We start from the raw sequence: 17,052 nt of genomic DNA, 5'->3' as shown, positions 1-17,052 counted from the left end.
GAGCCCGCTGCCGGTCTGAGTAGACAATACTGACTTCGATGGACCGAGGTTCTGATTCAGTATGAGGCAGCTTCATAAGTTCATAAGGCTAAGTGCAGCAGACTCTAATCTGGAGAGCCAGGCTTAACTCCCCAGTCTTCGACGTAAAGCCAGCTGGAGGACCTTGGGTCAGTCACAGTTCTTACAGAGGTGTTCTTTCAAGAGGGGCGGTGGCTCAGTGGTAGAGCATCTGCTTGATAAGCAGAAGGTCCCAGGTTCAATCCCCGGCATCTCCAACTAAAAAGGGTCCAGGCAAGTAGGCATGAAAACCCTCAGCTTGAGACCCTGGAGAGCCGCTGCCAGTCTGAGTAGACAAGACTGACTTTGATGGACCGAGGGTCTGATTCAGTAGAAGGCAGCTTCGTATGTTCACTTGGGGAGGAAGACAGCATGCCTGAATTTTGGGGGCTCATTCATGTGGTTCCAGACTGCTGTGGCAGGGGTGTTGCATCTGGATCTAGAGGGGAAGGCAGTTGTTTCTTGTGTGTTCTGTCCTGTTTCATGCTGGTTTTATTTGTCTTTTTTTTCCCCCTCTTCCTTCCAGGTCTACCCGACCTACAGAAAGTCGTGGTGGTGCCGTATGTTTCCTCAAAAGAGTCCATAGACATTTCCAAAATTCCAAACAGGTGAGAGTAGCTGACCAAACTGCTGTTTTTCACCTTTTCAAACCTAGGATGGTGTATCAGTCCTGAATGTTGGCTCTTTATTGCCCTTTGAGTGGGGATGCACTCAAAATAATCCAGTTTCTGTATCCTTGTGGTCTGTGTTCTGCCTCCAGGAAGAAAATTCTTTTGGTTGCAGAAATGACACAGCATTACCCAAGATGCATCATCTTCCTTCTGCTGGCCAGAGGAAGGGATGCGCATGAAGTTGCCTTATACTGAGTCAGGACACTATCAAGGTCAGAATTGTCTATTCAGACTGGCAGCGGCTCTCTGGAATTCACAGTACAGAATCCTTCACATCCCCACCCCCCAGAGCTTTTTTGAACAGGAATGCACAGGAACGCAGTTCTGGCTGGCTTGGTGTCAGGGGGTGTGGCTTAATATGCAAATGAGTCCCTGTCAGGGCTTTTCTGCAAAAAAGCCCCATGGGAAACAATGGTGTCATCAGGGGGTGTGGCCTAATAGGCAAATAAGTTCCTGCCGGGCCTTTTCCTTTAAAAAAGCCCCCTGGGAAACAATGGTGACATCAGGGGGTGTAGCCTAATATGCAAAAAAAAAGCCCTGATAATAACCATTCCCAGAACTTCTTTTTGATCAGGAATACCCAGAAATGCAGTTCCGGCTGGCTTGACACCAGTGGGTGTGACATAGTATTCAAATGAGTTCCTGCTGAGCTTTTTCTACAAAAAAAAAAAAGCCCTGCCACCCCCTTACCTTTTTAACTGGAGCTCCCAAGGATCAAACCTGGGACCTTCTGCGTGCCAACCAGATGCTTTACCACTGAGCCACGGGCCCCTCTCCTGGGATACGTAAAGAATACTGTAGCATCTGTTATTCAGTGTCTTGCTGAATCACCCTTCTTCCTTCTGAGCCACGGTTATACCTTTCCAAGCTGACCTCGATGGCCATCTGACAGCAACGCTGATTCTTTGAACTTAGGCAAATCATGATAGGGAGGCCATGGAAGGGTGCTAAGTTCTCATGGCCCTTTCTTACATGCCCAGGGAAATGCTGATTGCCACTTTGGGGTCAGGCAGCAAATTTTTCTCCAGGCCAGTTTGGCCAGAGATCCTGGAGGTTTTGCCATCTTCCGGGCTTGGAGCAGGGATCACTCTGTGTGTGTGTGTGTGTGGGGGTAAGGTCTTTGTGAAGTCCTTGCATTATGCAGGGCATTGGACTAGATGATCTTGGATGTCCGTTCCAACTGTGATTCTACGACCTACAAAACTATCAGTGCTAGCTGCCAGACGTCTAAAGAATGATTTCACAGTGGAGTCCTCTGATGCTGGGTTTCTCTTTTCAGCACTAAATTCCTTCTTTCTATCAGGGGTGGGATTCTAGCAGGAGCTCCTTTGCACATGAGGCCACACACCCCTGATGCCGCCAATACTCCAAGAGCTTACAAGGCTCTTGTTTGTAAGCTCTTGGAGGATTGGCTACATCAGGAGGTGTGGCTTAATATGCATACGGGCTCCTGCTAGAATTCCACCTCTGCTTTTTATGATGAGTTCCGGGCATTGCCCAGCCATGCAGGTGAATACAATATTTTCTTTGCCTGTAATCGATGAGCCTGCAAGTAGCCACGGCTAAGGAATGGGGGGGTTTGCCGTGTCCCTCTCCCTGCCTCCACTTTCCCCTTTCATCACCTACCTGAACCTTTTCGCTGGAGATGGCGAGGATCGAACCTGGGACCTTCTGCATGCTAAGCAGAGGCTCTGTCACTGAGCCACAGCCCCCTTCCTCATTGCTGTAAAAATTGAGACACTGGAGAGCTGGGGTGGAATTAAAACATGTTGAGGCCCTAAGTGACGTCGTAAGACATACGAGAAGCCATGTTGGATCAAACCAATGGCCCAACCAGTCCAACATTCCATCACACAGTGGCCAAAAAACCTCTCAGGTGCCATCAGGAGGTCCACAGTGAGGCCAGGACACTAGAAGCCCTCCCACTGTTACCCCTTCCAAACATGAAGAATACAGAGCATCACTTGCCCCAGACAGAGTTCCAACAATACGCTGTGGCTAACAGCCACTGATGGACCTCTGCTCCATATGTTTATCCAATTCCTTCTTGAAGCTGTCCATTCATTTAGCTGCCACCACCTCCTGTGGCAGTGAATTCCATGTATTAGTCACCCTTTGGGTGAAGGATTTCCTTCTATCCGTTCTCACCTGAGTTTCAAGAGGCCCCGGAACGTGACCTCCTCCCGTAGTAGTTCATTTTTCTTTTATTTGTTGCATTCATAACTCGAGGCCCCTAAGCTGTAGCTGCCTTATCTCCCGCATAAATCCAGCTCTGCAGAGAGCGCCGTTTGCGAGGAAGGAGGCCAGTTTGTTTTCTCTGTTTGTTTCTTTGCAATTTTCACAATGAATAATTTAGAAGTGCTATTTTGAGCCGCCCCAGCCTTGTTTTGGCTTATTTACTCTTTGGGCCTGCAGCACTTAATAGGGCTCTGCAACCCGCGAGGGTTCCAAAGAAACGCATTTAGCGGGTCAAGCGCTCTGCTTGTGCCGCCAACGGCTCCCTTGAGCTCGGGAGCGCAGCCGTTGCTTGCAAATCAAGGCCGTGTTTGTGACTCGGTCGCGGTCCCTTTTAGAACACACCAACCTTCCTCTCTCAGTACCCCGGTGGCATCAGCTATGGTTTAGAGGAGGGGGCTCTGCAGCCCAGGGGCGGAGCACCTGCTTTGTGTGCAGAAAAACTTAAGAGAAGCCATGTTGGATCAGGCCAATGGCCCCTCCAGTCCAGCACTCTGTGTCACATAAGAGAAGCCATGTTGGATCAGGCCAATGGCCCATCCAGTCCAACACTCTGTGTCACATAAGAATCTAAGAGAAGCCATGTTGGATCAGGCCAATGGCCCATCTCATCCAACGGTCTGTATCTCACGGTGCCCCCCCCCACACACCAGGAATATACAACATCACTGTCCCAGACAGCGTTCATAGAGCAATAAAGTTGGAAGGGATCTCCAGGGTCATCTAGTCCAACCCCCTGCACAATGCAGGAAATTTGCAAAGACATCCCCCTAAATAAGCAGGATCCGCATTGCTGTCAGGTGGCCCTCTAGCCTCTGTTTAAAAGCCTCCAAGGAAGGAGAGCCCACCGCCTCCTGAGGAAACCTGTTCCATTGAGGAACCGCTCTGACGGTCAGGAAGTTCTTCCTAATGTTGAGCCGGAAACTCTTCTGATTTAATTTCAACCCATTGGTTGTGGGCCTACCTTCTGGGGCCACAGAAAACAATTCCACACCATCCTCTAGATGACAGCCCTTCAAGGACAGCCTCCTCCTCTCCAGGCTAAACATGCCCAGCTCCTTCAACCTTTCCTCATAGGACTTGGTCTCCAGACCCCTCACCATCTTCGTTGCCCTCCTCTGGATCCGTTCCAGCTTGTCTATATCCTTCTTAAAATGTGGTGCCCAAAACTGAACACAATGCTCCAGGGGGAGGTCTTACCAGAGCAGAGCAAAGGTTCAAATCCCACCCGTGCTGCAGAAGCTTGCTGAGTGACCTCGGGCCAGTCTTGCATTTTGTCAGCCTAACCTACCTCCCAGGGTCGTTGTGAGGATAAAATGGAAGAAAGGAGAAGGATATAAACCACTTTGGGCTCCCCGTGCAGGATGTGCAGTGGTAAGAGACGAACAGGGCTGAAGTGTCCATGATCCAAGCTGGATGGTCGGGGCGGGTGTTCCTGCCTAGGAGAGTCTCCAAACAGAAGCTGCCCGGGTTGCTCTGCATTGCCTTATAAAGCCCCTTTTCCACTTAGTGATTCTGGGAAGACCTGCTTGGGAATGGGAAGCCTATCTTTGAGACTGCCTCTGCCTATACGAGCCCCCACCCCCACCCTGGGCTTTGAGGCCAGCGACATCTTTTTGTGATCCCTGGTCCTAAGGACCCCCGACTGGCTTCAACAAGGGCCAGGGCCTTTTTGGTCTGGGCCCCCACCTGGTGGAATGAGCTCCCGTTGGAGATCCGGGCCCTGTGGGACTTACCCAAGTTTCATAGGGCCTGCAAGACGGAGCTCTTCCGCCAGGCTTTTAATTGATCCAGTGGGTGTCCTTGGAAGTCACCACTTCCCCAGAATAGGGTTGCCAAGTCCAATTCAAGAAATATCTTGGGACTTTGGGGGTGGAGCCAGGAGACATTAGGGGTGGAGCCAAGATCAAGGCTGTTGCAAGCATAATTGAACAACGGGAGTTCTGGCCATCACATTTAAAGGGACAGCACACCTTTTCAATGCCTTCCTTCCGTAGGAAATAGTGAAGGATAGGGGCTCCTTCTTTTGGGGCTCATAGAATTGGACCCCCTGGTCCAAACTTTTTGAAACTTGAGGGTATTGTGGGGGAGAGGCACTAGATGCTATACTGAAAATTTGGTGCCTCTACCTCAAAAAACATTCCCCCCAGAGCCCCAGATACCCACGGATCAATTCTCCATGATTTTCTTTGGGAATAAATCTCCATAGGGAATAACAGAGTGCCCAGCAGACATTTCCCTCCCCTCCCCCCCGCTTTCTGACGACCCTGAAGCGGGGGGAGGGTCTCCAAACCGGGGGATCCCCTGCCCCTGCCTGGGGATTGGCAACCCTACACCAGAACCCCACTCTTGAAGTGCTGAAGTCGTGTCGAAAACTTCCAGCCTACATGCTGTTGTGTGGTTTGGTGCCAACCGTATGGATGACTGTTTCCTGATCTGCTTTGACGTATTTGCAGTTCAGTTCTGACGGGGTTTATTTTCACGTCGTTTTAGTGTTACAAACCGCCCTGAGCCAGCTTGTGGTGTGGGATAGGTCGGGGTATAAATTTGCAAAATTGAATTAAATTAAAATGCACTTGCGCAAGTTTTTTTGCCAACTGTGGCGGACCGGGAATAATTGCTCTTCTCTTCTCATCTTGTCTGTCTTCTGTCCAGCGTCTTCTTGGAAGACTTCCTGGCCGCGGGGAAAGGAGAGCAAGCCCCGCAGCTGGAGTTTGAGCAGCTTCCCTTCTGCCACCCCCTCTTCATCATGTACTCCTCCGGCACGACCGGCGCGCCCAAATGCATGGTCCACTCTGCAGGGGTAGGTCTGCCCTGCCACGGGGTTTCCGGTCTCCTTTGAGGGCGATCTGTGAGCTTGGAGGGTTTGAGTCTCCATTCTTCCCCTCCCCCGTGGGTCAGTCACAGTCCTGTCAGAACTCTCTCAGCCCCGCCTGCTTCACAGGGAAAGGTGTCTGTTGTGGGGACAGGAAGGGACGGGCCCTTTTTCACTCAGTGATTCTGGGAATGCCCGTTTGGGAATGGGAAGCCCACAGTGCACTTGGTAACTTTTTTGCAAAACGTACGCCCCTTTGGGTAGCGAAGGGCAGGATATAAAGCCAACTCTTCTTCTTCTGATTGAGTTGGTTTGGCCAGGCCTGCATGTCAAGAGGAAGCCAAGTGGTAGAGTCGGCTGTGCCACTGCGGGGGGAGAATCTTCTCAGGCTGCAAAGCATGTGTCCTCTGCAAATAGAATGCTAGGACAGCAAGGAGAGAGCGGGCTCTTCATCCTCACAGGCTAGATTTCTGCCTTAAGGGAAGTGGGTTTTTTTTTTAGATTGAAGTGGCCACATACGGCTCTTCCGCACATATTTTGTGGCTCTTGAAACCCGCACTGCCCCCATCAGCCAGCTAGAGGAAGGCATTTGTCCCTTTAAATCAGTTCTTCATCCCAAGCCGGCTGGCGGCTGGGAGAATGCCTTTAACGTTAAAGTTGTTTCTTTCCACCTCTCCTTTCCTCCCCCATCTATCTCCCTCCCTCCCTCCCGGCTCTCAAACATCTGACATTCACGTCTTGTGACTCTCAAACAGCTGACGTTTATTCTGTGTGGCTCTCAGGTTAAGCAAGTTTGGCCACCCCGACAACATACATAAGGTTTGTAATGGGGTTAACGAGCAGGAGCATTTAAAGTGGCATCTTCCCTCTGTCTGCATTCTGACACGGCAGACAGAGGCGATGTTTTGCCTGAGCATAATGGGAACGAATGCTAACGCTGACGTTCTTGCAATTGGAGTATCCGTCACAAACTCATCGACCGGTGAAGGCGCTGCGCCGAACGCGGCTGGAGTGGCTTCTGAGTCAGCACGCCTAACGGGCCATCTTACACACTGGGGGCGGGAAGAGGGAGCGGGCGCATCTAGAATACCTCTCGCAAATGCCGGAAATGGTGTCAGCGACCACACCTCCACCACTACTGCCGGCAGCTGGAGAAGCCGAAGAGAGATGCCCAGCTAGGGCCCCTGCCCCCAGTTCCTCTTTGGTCACAGTGTCAGTTGCCTCGCCTGCCTGGGAGCTGAGTTCCTGGCGCGGGACCTGCCAGGCGGGCCTGAACAGGCGTCCTCATGCCAGAGCTGGGGAGGACAGGAGGAAAATGGCCACAGATTTTCTTTTTTGTAGCAGGAACTCCTTTGCATATTAGGCCACATCTCGATGTAGCCAATCCCCCAAGAGCTCTTCTTACAGGGCCTACTGTAAGCTCTTGGAGGATTGGCTCCCTCAGGGGTGTGTGGCCTAATAGACAAAGGAGTTCCTGCTACCAAAAAAAGCCCTGATAAATGGCGCCACGGAGCCGGGGCCTCTGAATACCAGCTGCTGCTGGAACAGGCATTGCGAGGGAAGTAGAAGAAGGGATTGGATTTCTATCCCGCTCTTCACTCGGAGTCGCAGAGCAGCTTACCCCCTCCTTTCCCTTCCCCTCCCCGCAACAGACACCCTGTGAGGTAGATGGGGCTGAGAGAGCTCTCGGAGAACTGCTCTTGAGGGAACAGCTCTGAGAGAACTGTGGCTGGCCCAAGGTCACCCAGCAGCTGCATGCGGAGGAGGACCGGGGAATCAAACCTGGCTCTCCCAGATTAGAGTCTGCCGCTTCTGACCACCACACCACACCGCACCGGCTGTGTTGGGCCAGGCCCGTTGATTGTAGGCCCAGCATTCCCCCAAAGCATGTGGTTGCCCGTCGTTGGGAGCAAGAAGGCCAGGTGAACCCTTGGCCCGGTCAAGGGGAGCCTCTCACGTTCTGAACAAGCTGCTGCTGCTGAGTTCATTCATGAGTATCTCCTTTCTCAGGCAAGACAGTGTTTTGGGGAATAAGTCCCGAGTTGTTCCATAAGCTCCCTTGAGCGGCTGGTCGAGAGTATAGCATTGATAATTCAAATGAAATAAGTATGGCGGAGGGGAAATAGCGCTTCATTTATTTTTTTTGCTTTGGATTGAGTCAGTTATAAGATGAAAATTTCTGCTGCTCCAATAGCGTGATTGAAAAACGGCAACGGCACATGAGACGAATTGGAGGGAGGGAGTAGTATTAAATTACCGTTGATTGCGGTGGGAGGCTTGATGTCGCTTGATTATTCTATTGATGTTTGCAGACGCCATACCTGGATGCTTTCCCCACTTCTAAAACCTTCGCTTTCTAACATAATTTGAACCGTCTCCGGCTGACGCGTTGCCCACCTGCGTGCGCTGAACGCCCCTTCCCTGATAGCACCGTTTAGAATGTTAAAGCCTTCAATTAAAAAGCTTTAATAGGAGTTGTTTCTGCATGTGAAACTTCATCGCAGTGTTGCCACACTGTGTGCTGAGCTAAAAGCCAAGCGTGTGGCATGAGAGCCAGTTTGGTGCAGTGGTGAAGTGCGCGGACTCTTATCTGGGAGAACCGGGTTTGATTCCCCACTCCTCCACTTGCACCTGCTGGAACGGCCTTGGGTCAGCCATAGCTCTGGCAGAGGTTGTCCTTGAAAGGGCAGCTGCTGTGAGAGCCTTCTCCAGCCCCACCCACCTCACAGGGCGTCTGTTGTGGGGGAGGAAAGTAAAGGAGATTGTGAGCCGTTCTGAGATTCAGAGCGGAGGGCAGGATATAAATCCAATATCGTCATCTTCTTTTCATAGCCAGAAGTTGGTTATAGCAATTGCGTGGCATGTTAGGCCTTGCGTGCAGTTTGTGTACATGATTGTGGCAGTTGTTACGACGGCCCTGCAAGGGAAACTAGTTTGAGCTGTATCGCGGGTTAGAGGCTGACTGTGGGGAGCTCATCTTGCCCCCCCCCCCAGCAACTTTTGAACTGGACTCTGCCAGTTCTGCAGCTCTCACCCCCGAAGCTGCACTGGCTTGTATTCTCCTCTATGAATAGCAGTGCAGTTGAAGCTGCTCTAGTCTTGATGGATGCTAAGCAAATATGGACCACCCGTCTTCTATGGGATAATTTTTAGCAGCCCCAAGCTACTTTATTCAGACTCCAGTGGGACTTGGGAATTGGTTGGTGGGAAGTCAGTGCAAGAATAGATTTTCACAAATAAGGGAGGGACGGTGGCTCAGTGGTAGAGCATCTGCTTGGTAAGCAAGAAGGTCCCAGGTTCAATCCCCAGCATCTCCAACTAAAAAGGGCCCAGGCAAATAGGTGTGAAAAACCTCAGCTTGAGACCCTGGAGAGCCATGAATGGGGCTGTGGCTCAGTGGTAGAGCATCAGCTTGGTAAGCAGAAGGTCCCAGGTTCAATCCCTGGCATCTCCAACTAAAAAGGGCCCAGGCAAATAGGTGTGAAAAACCTCAGCTTGAGAACCTGGAGAGACACTAAAGGGGAGGGATGGTGGTTCAGTGGCAGAGCATCTGCTTGGTAAGCAGAAGGTCCCAGGTTCAATCCCTGGCATCTCCAACTAAAAAGGGCCCAGGCAAATAGGTGTGAAAAACCTCAGCTTGAGAACCTGGAAAGACACTAAAGGGGAGGGATGGTGGTTCAGTGGCAGAGCATCTGCTTGGTAAGCAGAAGGTCCCAGGTTCAATCCCTGGCATCTCCAACTAAAAAGGGTCCAGGGAAGTAGGCGTGAAAAACCTCAGCTTGAGACCCTGGAGAGCCATGAATGGGGCTGTGGCTCAGTGGTAGAGCATCAGCTTGGTAAGCAGAAGGTCCCAGGTTCAATCCCTGGCATCTCCAACTAAAAAGGGCCCAGGCAAGTAGGCGTGAAAAACCTCAGCTTGAGACCCTGGAGAGCCACTAAAGGGGAGGGATGGTGGTTCAGTGGCAGAGCATCTGCTTGGTAAGCAGAAGGTCCCAGGTTCAATCCCTGGCATCTCCAACTAAAAAGGGTCCAGGGAAGTAGGCGTGAAAAACCTCAGCTTGAGACCCTGGAGAGCCGCTGCCAGTCTTGAGTAGACAATACTGACTTTGATAGACGGAGGGTCTGGTTCAGTAGAAGGCAGCTTCATATGTCTATATGTTCAAGGGTTGAAGGGGGGGGTGACCCACAAGGACTCTTTGGGGTAGGGAAATGGCTTCCCTCCCTCCAGCCCCTGCTTTCCCCACCACACGCCACTTTTTCACCAGTCTCCTGTTCCAGCTCTGTGTCTTTCCCGTTACCTATTTCTCCTCCTCCTACTTGTTCCACCTGCTGACACGCTGTTAGGTGCCATTTCAGGTTGCTATGGGAACACAGTGTACTGCCTGAACTTGAGGCTTTTTTGTTTTTTTTGCAGTGTCTCTGTGTGTGCAAAAAGCTCTTCAAATTTTGGCGAGCTTTACCACCACAACCACCACCTTCCAGGTGGTTTTTTTTGGGGGGGGGGGCATTTGTGTGTGTGTGTTCAGTTCAGGATTTCCTTGGTATTTTACAGCAGTATCAAATCGTTGTGCAGCTGGACTCATAGCGTGGATCTTTTTGTTTCTGTGGAGGCCAGCATGAGGAAGTGGAGGGCTCAGAAATCTGTTCCCTTCCAACACCCTGCCTCCCTCTCTCTGGTTTTAATTGACACAGGCCAGTCTCTGAACAAATTCCCGCTCCACCCTTTGCAGGGGTTTGAAGAGGTCTCTTACGGGATGACCAGGGAGCTGCAGTGCTTCTGCCCAGGCTGGCTAGGGGTTTTGTTTCTGACATCCTGTTGATGTCCATTTAGCTTTTTTTCTCAAGTCTTTTCAACCTGGACTACCAGAGTCTCATGGTCGGGCCCCAGTTTGGTGTAGCGGTTTAGTGCGCGGACTCTTGTCTGGGAGAACCAGGTTTGATGCCCCACTTCCCCATATGCAGCTGCTGGAGTGATCTTGGGTCAGTCACAAGTTCTCTCAGAGCCGTTCTCTCAATGGCAGTTCTCAAAAGAGCTCTCTCGGCCCCACCTACCTCACAGGGTGTCTGTTGTGGGGAGGGGAAGGAAAAGGAGATTGTAAGCTGCTCTGAGACTCCTTCGGGTAGTGAAGGGCAGGGTATAAATCCAATCGCTGGGGCAGTGAGTTTCTGTATTCTTGGTGCTTAAGAGGGGCAACAGGGTGAGGACTTCTGGTGTCCTGGCCCTACTGATGGACCTCCTGATGGCACCTGGGTTTTTTGGCCACTGTGTGACACAGAGTGTTGGACTGGATGGGCCATTGGGCTGATCCAACATGGCTTCTCCTATGTTCTTATCCTTAGTAGCTCTGTCTCCACCCCATGCCAAATTTTATAAACCTCTAACCCAGGGGTGGCCAAACTACAGCTCGGGAGCCACATGAAGAAGAAGAAGAAGAAGATATTGGATTTATATCCCGCCCTTCACTCCGAAGAGTCTCAGAGCGGCTCACAATCTCCTTTACCTTCCTCCCCCACAACAGACACCCTGTGAGGTGGGTGGGGCTAAGAGAGCTCTTACAGCAGCTGCCCTTTCAAGGACAACCTCTGCCAGGGCTATGGCTAACCCAAGGCCATTCCAGCAGGTGCAAGTGGAAGAGTGGGGAATCAAACCCGGTTCTCCCAGATAAGAGTCCACACACTTAACCACTACACCAAACTGGCTCTTGAAGCCCCCACCATCCCGTTGGTTGGCTTGCAGAAGGCATTTCTCTCTTGAAATCACTTCTCCAAGCCAGCCAGCAGCTTGGAGAAAGCATTTAAAGTTGCTTTCACTTCACCTCTCTCCTCCCCCATCTATTTCCCTCCCTCCCTTCTGATGTTTATTCTATGTGGCTCTTAAGCAATTTTGGCCACCCTTTTAAAGCTGCCCCTTCCTTAGCTTCCTCTTTTCTGAACTGAGAAGTCCCAGTCTCTTCAGCCGTTCCTCATAGGGAAGGGACTCCAGTTCTCTAAAGCTTTTGAGTAAATGTACTTGGTTGGGTAGAAGAGCCCCGTGGTAAAGCTGCAGTATTGCAGTCGTAGCTTTCTGCTCACGACCTGAGTCTGATCCTGGCGGGGTTCAGGTAACTGGCTTAAGGTTGAGTTAGGTTTGCATCATTCTGAGGTCAGTAAGAACATAAGAGAAGCCGTGCTGGATGAGGCCAATGGCCCATCCAGTCCAACACTCGGTCACACAGTAGCCAAAATATATATACAGTGTGGCTAATAGCAACTGATGGACCTCTGCTCCATATTTTTATCCAATCCTCTCTTGAAGCTGGCTATGCTTGTAGCCGCCACCACCTCCTGTGGCAGTGAGTTCTACATGTTAATCACCCTTTGGGTGAAGAAGGACTTCCTTTTATCCGTTTTAACCCGACTGCTCAGCAATTCCATTGAGTGTCCACGAGTTCTTGTATTGTGAGAAAGGGAGAAAAGGACTTCTTTCTCTACTTTCTCCATCCCACGCATAATCTTGTAAACCTCTATCATGTTACCACCGCAGTCAACATTTCTCCAAGCTAAAATGAGTCCCCAGCTTGCTGGGGGGAAAGCGTAGAGGACTGGGGAAGGCAATGGTAGACCACCCCGTAAAAAAGTCTGCCGTGAAAACGTCGTGAAAGCAACGTCACCCCAGAGTCGGAAACGACTGGTGCTTGCACGGTTACTTTGTTAGGAGAGAGGAAAAAAACATTTTCCACTAGATGGCAGCACTGTGACACCGAAGAACCCTAGATGGCGGAGTGAATTTCCAAAATGCCTAAAAACAGCAAAGCAGTTTTTTATTAAAAAAAATTCCCCAGTGGGGCAAAATTAGCATTTATTTTTTTGTTTTAAAAAACCAAAAAAAAACCCCAAACCCCAAAATGCTTTCTTATCTGTACAGGATTTTTTTCTTACTACATTTATTTGGATTTGCATCAGATCCCTCATCGCTTCCATCAGAGGCTGTTAGGAAAAACAAATGCAGAGCTCGGCTACAATCCACTGGTTCCGTCTCCAGAGTGAAGCCCTTTGAATTGTGTTTGGAGCGGCACGAGCCCCTAGACTAACTTTCAGGAGCTGGTATCTACGCTGCCATCTTAAACTGTCTTTTAACAGCCATCCTCTCTTCTGGGAGAACTCGGGGACTGATTCTTTCAGGAGGGGCAGGGGGTTTTCAATACAGAAGTTTCCAAATTCTTCCCCATAATTCCATTGGGGAAGCCATGATGCTTATGTTGGTCTAAAGCAGATACTGGTTTGGAAAGCATAAATATCTCTTTGGTCTGTGTTTGTGGCGGGGGGCGGGGGGGGGGTGGAGGTCTAGCTGTTGCTTCGGCTGTGGGGTTTTGCAGAGTGATTGTATCCCCCCCCCCCCATGGATGAATCTTTGGACACTCCTGAAAATGGTCATTCTACACATGATGCTGGTTCTGTGATCAGACCTCACCATGTATGCGGGGAGGGGGGGGAGACTCTGAAAAATTGCTTTTGGGCAGCCCAATAAGGGTTTGAGCTATGGTGCTGAAGATCCCTGCATCTTTTCTACCCCTGTACTATTTCACCGGTTGAAAGTGATTCCCACAGAGTCGACTCTGTACGTGGATGGGAGATTTCCTTGGAATACCAGCAGTCGGGTGGCAGGGACAGGTTTTATTCAGCCATTTCTCTGGATAGAAAAAGAAGAAGACTGCAGATTTATACCCCGCCCCTCTCTCTGAATCAAAGACTCAGAGCGGCTTACAATCTCCTATACCTTCTCCCCCCACAACAGACACCCTGTGAAGTGGGTGGGGCTGAGCTTCCCCGGAAGCTGCCCTTTCAAGGACAATTCCCATGAGAGCTCTGGCTGACCCAAGGCCGTTCCAGCAGGTGCAAGTGAAGAGTGGGGAATCAAACCCGGTTCTCCGTGATGAGAGTCGGCACACTTCGCCACGACTACACCAAACTGGCGTCCTTGTCCCCATTGGGGATCAGTCACCAGAGGTCGCCATGACTTCCAGGTGCACACACACGTGCATCCACACACACACACACACACAATACAACCCTTCCCATTAAAAGTGATTTACACAGGATACTTCTGACCTTGACAGTGAAATGCAGATACTGTTATTTTGTGTCTGTCTCCCCCTCCCCCCTTCTTTATCAGGGCTACAGTTTAGTCTTGGGGGCATTTAGTTTAGGTATAGTGTGCCTGGGGGGGAAACTTAACCCAAAGGAAGCCAAACTTGCTTAACAAGATGTCATAGCCTCACTGTATGCTGCATTGGTCAGGCCGCGCCTGGAGTCTTGTGTGTGGTTCTGGAGGCTGTCCTTCAAGAAGGATGTGGATGGAATGGAGCAGGTGCAGAGGAGAGAGAGGAGGACCACCATGGGCCTGGAGACCGAGCCCTACGAGGGAAGAAGGAGAAGGGAAGAAGAAGAAGAGAAGAAGAAGAGAAGAAGAAGAAGAAGAAGAAGAAGAAGAGAAGAAGAAGAGGAGAAGGAGGAGAAGAAGGAGAAGGAGGAGAAGAAGGAGAAGAAGGAGAAGAAGGAGAAGAAGGAGAAGAAGAGAAGAAGGAGAAGAAGAAGAGAAGAAGAAGAAGAGGAGAAGAAGAAGAATTGCAGATTTATACCCTGCCCTTCTCTCTGAATCAGAGACTCAGAGTGGCTCACAATCTCCTGTATCTTCTCCCCCCACAACAGACACCCTGTGAGCTGGGTGAGGCAGAGAGGGCTCTCACAGCAGCTGCCCTTTCAAGGACAGCTCTGCGAGAGCTATGGCTGACCCAAGGCCATTACACAGGTGCAAGCGGAGGAGTGGGGAATCAAACCTGGTTCTCCCAGATAAGAGTCTACGCACTTAACCACTACACCAAATATTGTTATTATATGGCTCTCCCTGAGGAACATTCGGTCTGGAGAAGAGAAGGTTGATGGGGGCGGGGAGAGAGCCAGTTTGGTGATTAAGTGCACGGACTCTTATCTGGGAGAACCGGGTTTGATTCCCCGCTCCTCCACTTGCAGCTGCTGGGATGGTCTTGGGTCAGCCATAGCTCTTGTAGGAGTTGTCCTTGAAAGGGCAGCTTCTGGGAGAGCCCTCTCAGTCCCACCCACCTCACAGGATGTCTGTTGTGGGGGGAGGAAGATATAGGCGATTGTAAGCCCCTCTGTCCTTGAAAGGGCAGCTTCTGGGAGAGCCCTCTCAGCCCCACCCACCTCACAGGGTGTCTGCTGTGGGGGAGGAAGGTCAAGGAGATTGGGAGCCTCTCTGGGACTCTGAAATCTGGAGCGGAGGGCAGGATATAAATCCAATGTATTTTTATTTTTATTTTTACATTGCAATATATAGTGAAATAATTACACAACTCAAGGCCTGGTGGTTAACGGGCCACGAATCGGTACCGGTCCACGGACCGGTGGTTGGGGACCCCTGCTCTAGGCTGATCCTGCACTGGGCATTGACTAGATGGCCTGTTTGGCCTCTTCCAACTCTATTATTCTGTACGCAAGACCCACTGCTAGAAAGCCGCTGCCAATCTGAGAAAAGTGGGTTGGCAGACGACCAGATTTAAACCACACCAGTCAAAGGCAGCCAGGAACAGTGCAACAGCCGTACTGACACGAGGGGCTGCTTGCATGCACGTGAAAGACCTCAGCCTGAGACCAGGGGGAGCTGCTGCTGCTCTGAGTAGACAACCTTTGATGGACCAGGGGTCGTCTGATCTGATATAAGGCAGCCCCATGCATTCAGTTGCCCAGAAGTTTTTCTGCTAAAATTTTTCTGCTAAAATTTTTCTGCTGAAAGTTACAAATCCCAAGGGAAGGGAGCAAACAGCGCTGGATGATGTGACCGTTTGTGTGACCTAGGATCTCAGTCTGGTGACCTAATAATTTCTCTCTGTGTGTATAAACAGTAATTTTTGTATGGTGTTGTAGTATAGCCAGGAGATCCTAAGATTGTCTGATAGCCTATAGTTCTAACTCTTTTAGAAGAAGAAGATATTGGATTTATATCCCGCCCTCCACTCCGAAGAGTCTCAGAGCGTCTCACAATCTCCTTTACCTTCCTCCCCCTTAGTGTTATGGACCACTAGGTGGCGACTTATTTTTTGGGGCTGAGAGAGCTCTGAAAGAGCTGTGACTGACCCAAGGTAACTCAGCTGGCTTCATGCGGGGGTGGAGCGGGGAATCAAACCCGGTTCTCCCGGATTAAAATCTGTCACTCTTAACCACTACGCCGCACAGGCTGTGTGTGGAAAGAATAAAGTTTAGAAAGGCAGATGGATTTTTGCATCAAACGTCTATGGCTTTCATGACTCCCTCACCCATATTGGTTTTTGCATTTCCCCCTCCGCAGGGCACTTTAATCCAGCACTTGAAGGAACACATTCTTCACGGCAACATGTCGAGTAGTGACGTCATCATGTACTACACAACGGCAAGTGTGCTTTTGGTCTGGAGAAGTCCTTTGTTTGAAACAAATCTGGGTCCTGATCCTGGGCTGCCCTTGGTTTCCGCAACTTTGGAACCGGTTTGTCTGTCGGCGGCGGTGGTGGGGGGCGACGGGGGACGGAAGGCTGACTCTACCCCTGTCCTCCATCCCTTGAAATAAAGACCGTGATGTAACGATTCAGCAGCCTGAATAGCCCAGGGCAGCCCAGCCTCATAAGAACTCAGAAGCTAAGCAGGGCTGGCTCAGGTTAGCACTTGGATGGGAGACCTCCAAGAAATATCAGGGGCGGCACGACAGGGCAAACCACCTCTGGTTATCTCGTGCCTTGAAAACCTTACTGGGTTGTCGTAAGCTAGTTTGAACACTATGAAAAACGTATCAGCCCTGACCGGGGCGGGGGGGGGGCAGGCTAGCCCAATCTCGTCAGACTTCGGAAGGTAAGCAGGGTCAGCTCAGGTTACTACTTGGATGGGAGACCACCAAGGAAGTCCAGGGTTGGTCTTGCAGAGGCAGGCAACGTGAAGCCACCTGTGTTGGTCACTGCTTTGACCTGGAGGGCCCAGGTTAGCCTGATCTCATCAGACTTTGGGAGCTAAGCAGGGTCAGCCCTGGTTAGTACTTGGATGGGAGACCACCAAGGAAGTCCAGGGTTGCTTTGCAGAGGCAGGCAACGTGAAACCCTCTGTGTTGGCCACTGCTTTGACCTAGATGGCCCAGGCTAGCCTGATCTCATCAGAGCTTGGCCCCTCAGTAGGGTCAGCCCTGGTTAGTACTTGGATGGGAGACCACCAGGGAAGTCCAGGGTTGAAGCATATGAAGCTGCCTTATACTGAATC

At 50.8% G+C, this 17,052-nt stretch overlaps 1 protein-coding gene and 1 non-coding gene across 2 annotated transcripts in view; both read left to right on the top strand.

Moving 5' to 3' along the window:
• The window catches only part of AACS (acetoacetyl-CoA synthetase), a 93,749-nt gene that overhangs the window by 41,058 nt on the left and 35,639 nt on the right, over positions 1 to 17,052 (top strand). The window contains exons 7-9 of the mRNA XM_060250388.1: positions 584 to 665; positions 5,619 to 5,766; positions 16,121 to 16,201. Of these exons, the coding sequence (XP_060106371.1) occupies positions 584 to 665; positions 5,619 to 5,766; positions 16,121 to 16,201 (311 nt within the window). The remainder of the gene's footprint in view (positions 1 to 583; positions 666 to 5,618; positions 5,767 to 16,120; positions 16,202 to 17,052) is intronic.
• TRNAI-GAU (transfer RNA isoleucine (anticodon GAU)) lies at positions 207 to 275 on the top strand. Its single transcript has one exon. It is a non-coding gene; the product is annotated as a tRNA-Ile (tRNA).

Source organism: Heteronotia binoei, chromosome 11 (assembly GCF_032191835.1).
Source record: "Heteronotia binoei isolate CCM8104 ecotype False Entrance Well chromosome 11, APGP_CSIRO_Hbin_v1, whole genome shotgun sequence".
Lineage (NCBI taxonomy): Eukaryota > Metazoa > Chordata > Lepidosauria > Squamata > Gekkonidae > Heteronotia > Heteronotia binoei.
This window is presented reverse-complemented; position numbering and strand designations above follow the sequence as displayed.